Source organism: Nematolebias whitei, chromosome 20 (assembly GCF_014905685.2).
Source record: "Nematolebias whitei isolate Nwh7 chromosome 20, NemWhi1, whole genome shotgun sequence".
Taxonomy (NCBI): domain Eukaryota; kingdom Metazoa; phylum Chordata; class Actinopteri; order Cyprinodontiformes; family Rivulidae; genus Nematolebias; species Nematolebias whitei.
Window position 1 is genome coordinate 38,875,427 of NC_056517.1, and position 15,009 is coordinate 38,890,435.

The following is a 15,009-nucleotide window of genomic DNA, read 5'->3' on the forward strand; positions in this document are numbered from 1 at the left end:
AACTTCATCATTTACAACTTCATCATTTACAACTTCTTCATTTACAAATCCATCATTTACAACTTCTTCATTTACAACTTCATCATTTACAACTCCATCATTTACAACTCCGTCATTTACAACTTCTTCATTTACAACTCCATCATTTACAACTCTCCTCAACACATATCAAATGTTTAAAATAAAGGAAGGGACAATTTTAAAGTAAAAACAGGTCATTTTGAATTTGAAGACAGAAACGCATTTTAAATAAGTGAAGACGGGGCCCCTCCCTCTTCACCACAACGGACCGGCACAGCATCCACAATACTGCAGACCAATCCATCGGTCAATCTGACGCTCTGTGTGAAGAGGGAGCTGAGCTGCAAGACAAAGCTCTCTGTTTACCGGTCGCTCTGTGACGTTGAGCAACACGTTAGATCAAGTGACAACAGGTCAGTACGAGGGCTGAGCATAAAAAGAGCTTTTAGAGGCTGAACCTGTCAGAAGTAAAGATGGGCAGGGGTTCAAGAGTCTGAGAAAAACTGCATAAAAATAGTGGAACAATCTCAGAACGTTTCTTCATTTAAAAAAATTTGTAAATACTTTAAACATCTCATCATCCGGAGTCTGTAATACCGTCAAAAGATTTAAAGGCTTTAATGAAACGTGAAATAATTTAGAGAAGGCGTTGGATGGTCCGATTCTGTTCTGGACTTCCCTGCATGGACCCAGGAACACTCCCACCGATCATAAACACAGTTTGTTGCATCGTCCAAATGGATGTTAAAGAAATCATGGGAAGAAGAAGCTATCCGTGAACATCTAGAACCAACGTCGTGTTCTTTGGGCCAGAGCTCATCTGAAATGGACACAGTCAAACTGTTCTGCGATCAGACAAATCCAAGACTGGTGAACTTGGACGCCAAGACCCCGTACTAAAGAGGAGAGGAACCATCCAGTCTGTCATCAGTGTACAGTAAAAATAAAAATAAAAACCTGCCTCTATTATGGTATAGGGGTGCATTAATGCCTCGAGCATGGGCAACTTACACAACACTACCGTACAGCAGCTTACACATCTGGAAAGGCACCGACTCAGTAGGAACCCCACTGACCTGCACAAGGTGAGGTCAGTGAACAAGGCCAGGCTGATTCTGGCAGATCCTGATCAGCACTCCATGGTGAGTTCAGGTGTCTTCCATCTGGACGCAGGAATCTGCTGCTCTGATGTGAACAGACCAAACAACTCACCCATCCCTGCAGGGATCAGCTTCTCAACGAACAGTGACTTCTGTTATTTTAATGTCTTGACGTCTGGTACGGATGTTTCATGTTCTGTGTGTCTGCTGACTGAAACAAAGTGAACTTGAACCATCGATGCAGAAACTGGACTGTTGACCTCCTACAATCCTCCATCGGACAACGTTCCCCTCCCCAAACTCCAACTAGTTCCTCGATGTCTACAGACCGATGCTAAAAGAAGAGGGGATGCTTCACGGTACCAGCGTGGGTGCACGAGATATGAAAACCATTCAACTCTGGTTTGATTTACATTTTACAAAACAAGCCAACACTTTTGGACTTGAGTTATCCGTCCAACGTAGGTTCTCACAACTTCTGAGCAAAGTTCAGGGGTTTAGCATCGTTTCTAATAAACACTTCACAACTACAAACAGTAGAACTACGAACAGATCCAGCGGTGCGTGCACGTAATGCTATCAGGCTGAGGGTGGAAGGGCAAAGAGAATTGGACTGACGGGCTGATGGAACATGCACCCACACAGGATCTTCAGATCGATAAAGTCCAATGAGAGCATGAAGTCAATATCTTGTGCCTGTTATCTCTTCAGGTGGTCTGTAATAAGGCCAAAGAGGAGAAGACGGAGGGACGGCTCTCGAGCAACCACAACCAAACCTTCTCAAGATTACCGAGCTCCAAGTGTAGATTAAGTAGCACGAAACCAAGTAATAACACCGCCGTCACACAAAAGGCTGAAGCGAGACAAACTGGAGGCAAAACTGATCTGAGGAGAAGCAATTTGGCAGCTACAGATTTCAAAGACTTCTTGTTCTTTCATCGTAACATCAATGTTTCGAACTTTATTTAATCGTGTTAAAACTACAAAACAGCTGCGCGTCGCTTACTTTACAAAATTGAAGCGATCGTTACGTTTTAAGAGGAAAGGTTAGACAAAAACACCGTCTCGCCCGCTGTAGACAGCTCTTTGAAGAGCATCGTATTGCAGAAAGAGTTTAATTCAGATTGGACTGGAAAACCAGTGTGAACGGGCTGAAACCAAAGTGGATTCTTAAAACGGCTTCAGTTTGAAACATTTTACACAAAAGTTCATTTATATATTCCAAACCGCTTGCAATTTCACAGAAATATATAACGTGCTACAGCTAGCTGCTGCTGCGGCCAGTTGATCCTGCAAATAACTACAAAATGTAAATAAACACATGTTCAGTGCAAAGTGTTCGCATGAACTGCTCCGACCTTTTTGTGACGGGCGTCGTTTGCAGATGCCAGAAATTCATTTTGGCCTCACTTGGATCAGAATTAAACAATTGCTACAAGGTGCGTTCGAGACGACGGTCTCTGCGCAGAACTCCAGCACATTAAAGGATCCGAACCGTTCCACTCACCACGCTTCGACAGCGGCCGTTGTTCTTTCAAAGCCAAAATAAAAAGTGTGGTCGCCCACACAGGAAGTGGTTTGTGAACTTGGAGCGAGTCGGTAAGTAAATAAACAAGCAACGAAGCAAATGACTCGTGTACTTGAAGATATTTTGCTTCCCTTCTAGAGATGTTACTGTGAATATGCAGGTTTTTATATATTTTAGGAGCACCCGATGAAAACAATGCATCAACGCTTTCCTCTAAACTAACCTTTGACATGTGGGCGTGGCCTTTGTCTGTCTACCTGGAAGCTTTATGTGCTGCACTCCTTGCTTCCTGTTTGTGGTGGTGTTACAGCGCCACACACAGGCACGACATGGTTACTACAGCATTTTGGGTTCTTTTTGAGTAGACAAAAGGTCCCGTGTTTACAAGGATATTTTTTTAGAAACAACAAATAAAAAGGCAGTTTAAAAAAACAAAACTAAAAAATATGAAATAAAATATGTCTAAAAAAGTGGAACAATTCATAAAAACATCGCCTCGCCGTATACGACGCATTTATTATGAGTCACCGCTGACAACCCAGAGATGTGGGCCGGTGTGACAACAATCGATGGGCTGACAAATGGCGGCCGCGGGAGTGTGCACGGGAGGACTTTAACAAGATTAACACTTAAAACATTATTTGTTTGCTCAAAATTATAGTAAATATGTGTCTCAGTTGAATTTTTACTTAATAAATGCACTTTAATGGTCAAATCAGCTGCATTTAAAAACGGGCGGTGCAGCTGGTTTGACTTGCTCCAAGCAGCGAGCAGAACGAAGGTGGAGGTTCTATGGCAAGCTGATAGTGTTATTAATAGCTGGTGAAGATTCTCAGTCATCCAGGGCATGGTAAATTAAAAAAAGTTCAAGACAAAAACAATAAAGTGTAATAAGTAAAGTCCACTTGTTTTTGTCTTGAACTTTTTTGAATTTGTCATTATAGCCATGTTTACCTATTACATGATACAACGGCATGCCCTACTGCTACTTTGCTGCCATCTAGTGGCTGACAGTGGTGATGCTCTTTTTTTTCAGTCAGAATGAATGAAAACGGTCAAATCTCAGCCAACAATTGGTTTATAAATATGAGGAAAAAATCCATAAATACGTTGCTTCGGCCTATAAGTCAAGTCACATTTCTTTATATAGCACATTTAAAACATAAGTCGCAGGTCATGTAAATTATGAAAAAAAAAAACGCGACTTATAGGCCGAAAAATCCGGTACTTGTGGAGCATCCAATTACATCCCTGAAAAACGTATATCCATACAGACAGGTCACATTTCATCCAGGTTTACCTCCCTCCGTTGTTTTCCTGTAAATTTAAAGTAACTTAAAATCCTGCCTAAAGCTCTTTATGGCAAAATTTCATCATGAAATAAAACAACTTTATGTTTTCCATCACCAATCAAGAGGTCTATGCTGCCATGGTGGTTGTTCCCGCTCCTCTCCAGTGAAACCAGCTCCCAGTTTGGCTATACGACGACGACACCCTCGCTTTTTTAACGTAGCCCAAATTCATCTGTTACAGGATTCTACGCACCAACATGGTTAGAAATGCTCTTAACCTTTTATCCGTTTCCTTCATTTATTTCTCTTCATTTATTACCTGTATTTTTCTAAAGTTTAAGCTTTTAAAACTATTTTCTAGATTAGATTTCTTTCACACTTAACATCTAACTTATTGTCATCGTGGGCCTGTTCTACGTACAAATGCATCAAAGCTGACACGCTTTAACTTTTACTGATTTGCAGGAACCTGCTGCAACTCGAGGCCCAGATCATTGTTTAAGGTGCACTTCGAATAAAGGAAAGCACATAGATGAAAAAGAGGAACCAGCTGGGCTGTAACAGTGACCAGTCCTCGTGCGCAGACGTGTTTTAGACTAGATCGCATGCACACACGTGCACGCAGTTGTCCATATGGCCAGTTGTCATCTCCTGGCCACCTCCACGGCCCTATCTCCTGCCTCGTCCTTCCTGTGTGCTGCATTAGTGGCTGCTGGATAAATAGCAGCCCACTGCCTGCCCACAGGAACAAAGGTTAGATACACACGCTGCAGGAATACACACGACAACGCAGGCAGTTAAACACTCAGAAAACCTGGTAACTCAGCCACTAAAAACATCCACATGTCAAACAGTAATCACACGTGCACGCGCTCAGAGAAGACGTGTGGTTGACTCGCACACCGGCAGCAACTATTACCAGATAATCCGCGTTTTAGTGAAGGTGGGAATGATGGGAGGAGGGTGGGGGGAGCAGGGAGGAAAGAAAGGGGTGATGATGCATGATCAAGCGAAAGCAATCATGTCATCATTTTCTGAAAGGTAGAAGAAAATAATTCTCCCCCTTTGTCTTCTCTGCTCTCTCGTTTCCAACTCAATCACCGAGCGGCGAACAGATAAAAAGAAGGATTTAAGAGCGGCGGAGAGGAAACGAAAGACGGGGCGCTCTCTCTGCACGCCGCAGCGCCAATAAAAAGAAAGGACGAGCGGTGGAAGTGGAGAAGAGGCTCTGCTGCAGAGGCCCCCCAGGAAAAAACCTGGAAAGAAAGGACCAATCAGATGCGCACGCTGCGATCTAAGGCTGAGAGCATCCACACAACGTCCGGCGCTCGTGCACGTGCACGGCGAGCGTCTCCAGAGGTTACCTCGGCTCTAACTAGGTGTTGTCACACACTCTGGTGGAGCCGGGCACGAGCAGATCGGGGCTCTGCACGCTCTAACTAGGTGTAAATACAATAACAAGCCTGTAATTAAGTGAGCGTGATGAAGTTAATGGAGATCGGCCATTGTGGCGGCCGCCTCCATGAATATTCCATCAGCTGCGGCGACGGGCAGCTGGAAGAGCAGTTAATTTAATCACTACTCGGAGCACGGGGAAACTTCTTTGTGTGAGTGTAATTGCACAGAATGAATAATTGATTTGACAATCGCACCCGTGGATTTTGCCACCCCGCTTTGTATTGTCGGAGAGAGGGAGGGGGAGCAGGGAGACGGAGTAAGGGGGGAGAGTTTTATTTAAAAAAAAAGAAAGAAAAGGGAGGAGGAGGAGACGAGGAAAGAGAAGAAGGAGCAAACGGAGCGCTGAGAGGTTGGCAGGGCTGCCGTCTCTAAATGGATCATTAGAAAAGCTAAACTCGAGGACAATTTATGTTTTATCAATGCGACAAAATTATATCATCACAGTGCCCACACTCAGGACTGGAACCTGGAGGGAGGGGGGGGAGGAAGCCGAGATGATCCGAGTCATTGATACGGATGCTCTCAGCTGAGAAACGGACAGCGTGTGTGTAATCTATTACAGATCTCCTGCAGAGGATCAAATTACCTCCATGTTTTACTCAGTCGCAGCAATCAGGCACAAGAAACGCAACGTACGTGTAGATAAGATGCTCGCGCACAATCACAATCTGCGTCTTTGTGTCCGTGCACTTTTCCACTGATGTCTTTTATGACACGTGTCTGCAGCGCTCTTGAAAACACACCTGGACTCGACATAAAAACACATCATCGAAAAGAACTGAGCGGCGCGACGCGAGCCGTCACCGTCTGCTTCGAGCAAACGCCACTTTTCTTATTCTTCTCGTTCCCAACAGGCGAAGCCCCCCGAGGACTCCCGGTCGTCTCTGCATCCAGTAAATGCAGCTACCAGGAGCGGGTCCAGCCTGTGACAGGTCGAGAGCGCGCCGCTGCGAGTCGGGGAGACGCACGCTCTTCTACTCGTGTGTTGATCAGAGCTGCAGCGTTCGTGGCACGTTTCCAACCGCTGCACCACGCGTTCATAATCACCGCTCTGTCACTCTCCACCTCTGGAGCATCCGCCCCGGCTCACGTTAAGCTGGAGGACTGAGTAAACCCACGGAGTAATAACGACAGAGTGAAACGTGAGCCGGTTTCAGCCACAGTGAAAGCTAAAGGATCTGAGTTCAAACACTAAAGTTAGAAAAATGCACGTTTAGCTGAAACAATGCACATTTATCCTCGTACTAAAAACTCAACGCAGCAAAAACACAAAGCTCTCTAGTTGATTTAATCCACTTCAGGTTCACAAATCAAACTAAACTAGGTAAAACTAGAAAAAATGCTTAGAGCTGAAAAACAGCTGAAATTAGCTGAAATGGAAGAACGTGCCTAAGTTAGCAGAAGAAAGCAGAAAGAACATGTATTTGCTGAATTTGTTTTAAATTAGCAGAAAAATGAGAGAATTAGCTAAAAAAAGAAGAAGCTGAAATTAGCAAAAATTGGAGAATTAGCTAAAAACACAAAAGCTTAAATTAGCTAATTTTACCTGAAAAGTAGCTGAAAAGGCTTAAACTACTAGAAGGAAGTGGAAGGAGATGAAAAGAGCTCCAAGAATATGGAATTAGCTGAAAAAGCTAAATTTAGCATAAAATAGCTACATAGTAGCCAAAATAGCAGCAAAAGATGAAAGTAGCAGAAATAAGCTGAAAGGAGCATAAAAAGCTGAAATTAGCAAAAATTAGCTGAAAAGGCAGAAAGAAGCTTAAACTACTAGAAGGAAGTGGAAAGAGATGAAAAGAGCTAAAAATATGGAATTAGCTGAAAAAGCTAAATTTAGCATAAAAATAGCTACATAGTAGCTGAAATAGCAGCAAAAGATGAAATTAGCAGAAATAAGTTAATTAGGCAGAAAGAATTGGACATTAACACAAAAAACAAAACATGAATGTATCTGAAAACAGCCGAAAGTAGCTAAAAATGCCAAAAACTTAGATGAAACGGTAGAACAAGCTTAAACTAGCAGCAGAAAGTGAAGGGAGCACAATTTTGTCCATTTATACTGAAAGAAGCAGAAATTACTCGACCTTTGACCTCTCTAAGTGGCTTTAAGCATCTGTTGGACTCCTGGCAGGGACCAATGCAGACATGTTCCTGGTTTTAGTTTCTACAGTCGTCGTAGAATCTAGCTGTTTTGTTTCTTTTTTAGCCTTCCTATTTGTAAAAAAAAAAAAAAATCTGTATGACTTTTTATAACTGTCCATTGTTGTCATCGTTCTTTGTTAAATCAGGTCTCTCCTGTAAACGAGTCCTCGAGGCTCAATGGGATTAACCTGTTTAAATAAAGGTTGAATGAATGAAAACATTTGCTAAAAAAGTGGAAATAATCTGGAAAAAAATCAGAAATGAGAAAAAAACAGCTGAAAATTAACTAAAGACAGAAAGAAGCTTAAATAACCATAAGGAAGTGGGGAGAGCACGTTTTAGCTGAATTAGGCTGAAAAAGTTTAAATGAGTGCAAAAAAAATGGAATTGGCTGAAAAAGCTAAAATTAGCATAAAACAGCTAAATAGTCAACAAAATAGCAGAAAAAGCTGAAACTTGCAGAAATAAGTTGAAAGGAGCATAACAAGCTGAAATTAACTGAAATTCGCTGCAAACAAGTTTAAATTTGCAGCAAGAAGCTGAAGGAAGCTGAAAGAAGCTGAAGCAGAACAAAATGTGAAAGGAGCAGTAAAAGGCTGTAAACACATCTAAAGATTTGAAGGAGGTAAAATGAGCTCAATTCATTTTATATGAGGAAAAAATGTCAGAAAAGGCTAAAATGTTTCAAAAAGCTAAAGCTGCACAACAACCAAAAGTCACAGAAGGATTGTCCTGAAAGAGCCGAACATTTTGATTCATGATTTGTTGAAATAGTTTAAGAACTGTGGAACGAGAAAGACGCTGAAAAACGTACGGAAGAGGATCATAACAGAGAGACTGATTCATAAACGTTCACACAACAACAAGCAGAAGCTTTACGAAATGTAAAGTTCTTGTGACTCTGGTTTTATGCTCAGAGATGCTCGGACGGGCAGAGCAGAGTTAGGCGTGCAGGATTATACGTGTCCTCCCTGTAATCTGAGCCGTGTGGCCCCTGGGTGTGTAATGCAGTAATATGGGGTATTACTGCCCCACCACCGAGGACGACACCTCCAGCCTATGTTCTGCAGCAGCGTGAGGTTCTGTACGTGCTCACGTCAAGAGCAGCGATGTAAACCAGTTCAAACACAGCGGTGTGTTCAAGGCTCAACAAGGCTGTCGTAAATTTGACCTCTTGCCTGACGGAGTAGTTTAAACTGACTTTTACTACCAGGGTTTACCGTATAAATGGTTTATCTACAATTACTTTGGCTGCGACAGTAAAATAATATGAATATTTGCAGTTTGCAACAATAACTTCAGTGTTTTCATACAAAGACGTTGCACCTCTCCTCGCGTCTTCATTTGTTCCAAAGGCGGCAGATTTTCTCGTAATCTTTTTAAATAATCTTAATAGTTCTTTAAAACTTTCAAAGTTGGACTCTGGCTGATTTTCCACTCGTTTCTTTTCTCCAGTCTACAACGAAACATTGTGCTTTGAAACGAGGAGAACAAATAAATCAGTTTCCGTGAGTCGTGTGTTTAACAAACAGGAGAAACTCTGTCAAAGACTTGAACAGAGACAGAAAACGGTCTGACGGGAACCAAGAGTTTAAAGGTCTGATTTAAACATCTTGTATTTTATGCATCAACAAAACTCTCTGGAGTTTAGGAGACTCTTTAAGGCCCGAATGACTCATTGGTCAGAGGAAAGAAGCCTAACGAACCAATGAACATTCTCCTAAATACATTTTAAGCCTTCGAGAAATCTTGGAGAACTGTCGATTCCAGACAGAAGACGCTTGTTACATAAAGCGAGTTCCTTTATTCAAGTAAAAAACAAAACGTACGTGCAAATGTCACGATGCGGCACGAGATAACACCTTAATTAGTTTATCAGGTCAGTCATCAAAGAGCGTTCAGACAAATGATCACAGGAGTGTAATTAGCCACTGATTTAAAGGCGGCTGGCCTGTGGACGGAAACTGTTTGAAGCCTCGTTGTTGAAGAGCACTTTCACAAGATTACACTGGCTTCTTGTAAGGATCAAAAGAAATAAGAGATAACTCAACATTTTTAAACATCTTCATGCGTTAAAGTTTATTTTCTGTTAAAATCAAATCCACTTTGTGAGATCACAACTGGCAGAACATTCATATAAATGTCTGGACTGTGCTTTTTAAAGTCTCACACACTTTGAACAAAGACGTGGTGGTCTGGGAGCAGCGTCGATCACACGTCAGTCCTTCGCCCTGAACACGATCAGGTCTAGATCACAGGACGAGCAGAACGGAGACTCCCGTCTCTCCAGCTGCCGCTCATTTAAATTCAATATAACCACTAGACACGTGTTAAAAAGCTTAAATAGAATTATCCGCCCTGCAGGTGCGACAGATCAACGTCAAGACGCAAACCAGCGACGGTATGGAAACCAACTAGAGAAACGTGTTCACCAAGACACCGGGACTGACCTACAGCTTGACAGATGTTCCCTCTCCTGCAGCTGCACAGCTTTTAAAACAAGCTTTGGTGTTCAGTAAATTAGTGGAACCAAAAGTGATTTTCAAAGTTTTTCTAATTTTACTGGGCGATTAATTGTCTCAGAAATTATTGCGCTAAACGACAATATTGTTTAAAATTTGACAATAATTAGTAATCATTGTCAAATTTAAGAAGAAACGTTGGTTAATTTTTGTGTGTAGTAACTTCTTCGACCACTGGATGGCAGTGTAAGAAAGCTTGAACAGAAGGATGGATAGAGAGGGAGCGAGCAGCGTGTTTCTAAGATAAATGTGAGGGAGGCCCCTTGACGTGACATGGGCTGTCTCGCCTCCGTTATCAAAATGGCGGACGCTCGGTGTGGTTTGAGCTCTTTAGAATTTTTCACACAAAGCTTTTAATAAAAAATCAGTAAACAAGTTCTCAGCTCCTTTTTGCAGAAAAAACAACGTTTTACACGAAGGCACGAGTCTCATCCGTGAATTTTGGAGCTTCGACAAGACGGAGGGTTTTCCCCCCGAGGTTCGGCCTGTTAGCTTAGCTCGTAGCTTAGCTTCTTTTAACGATCCAAAAACGCAATTTTAGATAAATTAAAACAAATTTTACAGATAAGAGAGAAAGGGAGGGGTCAGTGAAGAGCACCGGAGTCTTCAGTAGAAAGAGAGACACGAAGAAACGATAAAGCCGATAAATGAAAATGAGCTCGATAATTTTCATTTATCGTGCGATTAATTGATTTATTGTTTATCGCGACAGGCCTAGCCGAGCGAACGCTGGTCAAATATCTGACTGTTGTTGACACAAACACTCCGATCAGAAACTGACTTTCGGTCCACGCTGAACCAGAGAGCTGAACTTCACTGAACAATAAGCTACGAGAGCGGCTGAACGGTCAGATTAAAGTCGGGTGTTTTTCTTCTTCTTGAGACACAATGAAGGCTGAGCCTGGATCACCAACGCAGCAAAGCACGAGAGCAACATAAAGAGGAGAGTCCAGAACTGATTGGTGATGATTTCTTGCATCTGGGCAAAGACAGAAATAAAAGAAAGCAAAAATGGAGGCTATAATCATGTTAGCCCCCCCACCCCCACAATCCCTCTATTTCAGCTTCCTCCATCCTCTGAGTGGTCATCTGTTGATTACACGTTATATTTAAGTCAGCTGTCTCACTCTGGACTGAGCTCACACGCTCAGATCCAGACATACATAAATAACATACATACATAAATATTTAATCAAATAAATAAATCACTCGGCCCGGCGGCCCCTTCTAATCAAGTGACATCAATCAGGGAGAACTGTGGCTAAAGAGGCCTTGTGGCTGACGCCTACTGAGTGCACCCAGATCGCTGGAGTAGCGTCTATTTGAGTCCAAGGGGGGAAATATACGCTCCATGTCCCATTACAGGAGAAGGGCTATCCTTTCGTCAGCGCGCCCATTACTCGCCCTATCATTTCCCCAAATCTAAAACCTGTTTTCAATCAACACAGCCAAACGAGTGCCTGTCCAAGAGAGGCAGAGAGAGAGACAGAAAGGAGCGAGGGAGCACGGGAGAGAAAGGCGGCGAGATGGACAGTGAGGGGAGAGGGAGAGCGATGGAGGGCCCTTTCCTGCTTTCTTCCAGTGATTGGAGCGTTTTGCATTCTGTATGTGTGTGTGATTGAATCCGTCTCCTAAATTAGGGCTGTCGACTCGAGGAGCTGAATGTCCTTAACCCCCCTCCCCATAACCAACGCCGCGACTTGTGTGTGTTTGTGTGTGTGTCACATCACCGGTGAATATTTAAGTGCAGCTTGGGTAAAACGGTTTATGTTGAGACATTGATTGCTAATGCTACGTTGTACGTGTGAGAAGGCACTGGCGGGTTATTAAAATTCAAAGTTGTTGTTTTTTTAGTGGCTCTAACTTGATTTCAAAGGCAGAACAGCAGAAAAGTAAGAACGGGACAAAAAAAAGCAGAGTTTGTTTCACAGCAAGCGAAACAAAAGCAGCTAAAGAGTTGAAGGAAGCAGCTAAAACAGCTTAGAAGCGTGAACAGACAGAAGTGTGCGGTCTTACTTCTTTCTTCGGGTGTTAGTACTTTGTTGAGCGCGTGTTCCCAGTCAAAGATGAATCTGTAGAAGCACAGCTGGTTGTACAGGGCCTTCTCAGAGTACTGCAGGGAGAACACAGACAGAATCACTAAACACGACCCAAAGGCTCAAAATGTAGCTGTGAAGAAGCTTTCTGTGTAATGGAGACAAGAACCCACAGGCAGAAACAGAACCACGATCCTCCTAAAGGTGTACTTTAATCCTCTTACTGAAAACACGCTCACATTAAATGTACAAGATCCGTTGATGACACTTGAATAAGTTTGAAAGTGCATTCCCATGAAAAGCCCAACTTGTAACATTATGATGTTCACATCATGATACAATAATTAGTGAATTCCCAGCAATCGACCTTTTTATGCACCTGCTCAGTGCTTTGTGGTCTAAATCAATGGTTCCCAACACTGGTCCTTGAGGAACACCATCAATTTTTAAATCAATCTTGGCTAAATGCAGACATCTAGAATTACTTTTAGGTGTCTTCTAACTTTTAGGTCAAATGGAGCCTTTTTTAAAAAAAAGCATAGACGTTGTTTGAGCTCAGAAAATGCACGCAGGGGTTCCTGCACCTTCCTGTGCTCCAGACTGAGCAACATGAAGGAACTTCAGCTACAACTCATGCTCCTGTAGATACTTTGAGCTCCTGCCTCACATCCTGTTGTGCCAAGGGTGGGGTTTAATGATCGTTTTTGAATGACCAATATTTAGACTGTGACTAGAAAAGCAGCAGATTAGAGAACTGAGTGTGATCAGGTGCCTCTGACAAAATGGAAGTGCTTAAATACTTTTGACCCTTTCAGCCTCTGAAAACTGTTTACAACTCATCCCGGCTCCACGCTACTGCAGCTGTGGACTTTATCTGCCACAACAGTTTGAAGCTAGGCGTGAACTCTGCTGACGTAAAAACAAACATCTCAGTTGATACATTTAAGAGATAAAAGATAAAAATGATGTGTTGGTTAAACATGCCGACATCGACAGATTTTCCTAATCGATTAAGTTGACCACAACGAAAAATGGCAGCAGGCGAGCCGACTCCAATCGTTAACGTTGGAAGTATTAGCTAGAATTACCACCAAATACGTGCTGTGGGTTAGTTTTAGCTACAACTACTCAAAATTTTAGGTGAACATTTGCAAAATCAAGCAAGTTATTGCAATTTTCATCTCCCAATATAAGGTCTTCAGCAGAGCCTGACTGATAAATTATCGGCCCTACCGATATCTTTTCATGTACCTGCATAAATCAAGGGTAAATGAAAATATATCAGTAGGGCCGATAATTTAGGCCGATATAGACGTTTGGGGATCTATCGGTATCTGTGATAAGTGTCCCATTATGCGCTGATATAATCACTTGTAATTTTCACCCCTAAAATGCTGGAACCAGCTGTAATTGCACAATGTACCCAGCAGACATGAAGACTAATTTCAAGTCATTGCGTTCACTTAAGTTTCACCTTCAGCGCAGACGAAGCAGGGAGCAATACTGTGTAGTGTATTTTGCTGAACAGAGAATAAGTTTATTTTAACTGATCTGTAAAACAAATCAACAATAATAAATTATCTTCAATCCTCCAACCTGCTTGTCATTAGCTACATACCTCTCAAGTTAGCAAGCTAACGTTTAGATAACTAGCATAGGCTATTGTCTTATAAAACTTTATCCAGAACAATAAATCTAACGTAAAGGTAAAATATATCAGTGTTAGTAACATTATCTTTGTCGTCCTCAATGAAATACATTGTTTATCTGAAATCTTTACTTCTCTACAAAGAAAAATAAACTCTGCTGCGATCAATGCTAATTAGACCTTCACCATATGTGACTCACTGATGAAACAATGAACGGGAAAGGACAGTTCTTTGTTTAATTTATAGTTTTGTGACACCCTTGACAACTTTATGGTGAATAGTGGTGGATAGAAAATGTGAACGCAGGTTAGGAAGACTGTTTTTATGACCAGTGCACCACTGGTAAACCTGCTATGGGACTACGTATAGCCGGATCTGATTAGCTTAGCTTCATGGTCGCTAACAGCCGTGCTAAATAAACAAGCCCCGCCTAGGAATGTGTGAAATAAACGGTACACGGTAGAAACGACAGACATTTAGCCTATGATAGAGATCTGTCTTCTACCGGCTAACCGCAGTAATGCTGTGTCTGATGTAAAATTAGAATTGTCAGTTTAATAGTTACTTTTTTTAGTTGAAAACTGTGCGTAAGTGGTGTTAAAGTCTTTTCTTCGAGAGCTAAGTAGTCAAGCTACAAGCTAACAACGGCCGGCTTGCCGTAGTGTTGCCGTATTCGGACGCATGCGCATAACGCTGTGTTCCGTTGAAAGGTTGTTTTTTTTCCTGTCGAAAGTTAAAGTAAGCGTTGGTCATCTTTAGAGAAACCTGCTCTCTGATCCGTGAAAAGAACTCTGTGTTTTATGATTTTACTGCGAGACCCTCTGGTCAAAGCCACAGAGGAAACTGGTCGCCATTTTGTGTCAGCTCTCCTGAAAGCGGAAGGAGACGCCCACTAGAGGGTGAAGCATGTTCAGTTGCTGCTCTGTTGCTGTTCATTTCTTAAGTGAGAAGACTGGAAACTGTTAAGAGTTAACAACATAGTATTTTGTTTAAAACATATGGCTAAAACTACATTTGATATATTTTGCACTGTTACAAGAAAGAAGCCTAATACTTGATTTGTTTATTATTTAAAAACTCTCTGGACCTAGTGGTGGAATTTTCTTAAATGAGATTATTTTGTGGTATAGCAGTTTTCAAAATAAATGATGGCAAAAGGACACCCCGTGCTTTTGTTTTCATTCCTATTGCCAGTTTTATACCAAAAACATATTGTGATATATATCGTTATCACCACCCTTCACAGTACATATCGTGATAT

The 15,009-nt window shown here is 42.0% G+C and overlaps 1 protein-coding gene across 1 annotated transcript in view; it reads right to left on the minus strand.

Moving 5' to 3' along the window:
• LOC119426445 (DNA polymerase alpha catalytic subunit-like) overlaps nucleotides 1-15,009 on the minus strand; it is a 73,525-nt gene that overhangs the window by 244 nt on the left and 58,272 nt on the right. The window contains exon 20 of the mRNA XM_037694007.1: nucleotides 12,080-12,176. Coding sequence (XP_037549935.1) covers nucleotides 12,080-12,176 — 97 coding nt within the window. The remainder of the gene's footprint in view (nucleotides 1-12,079; nucleotides 12,177-15,009) is intronic.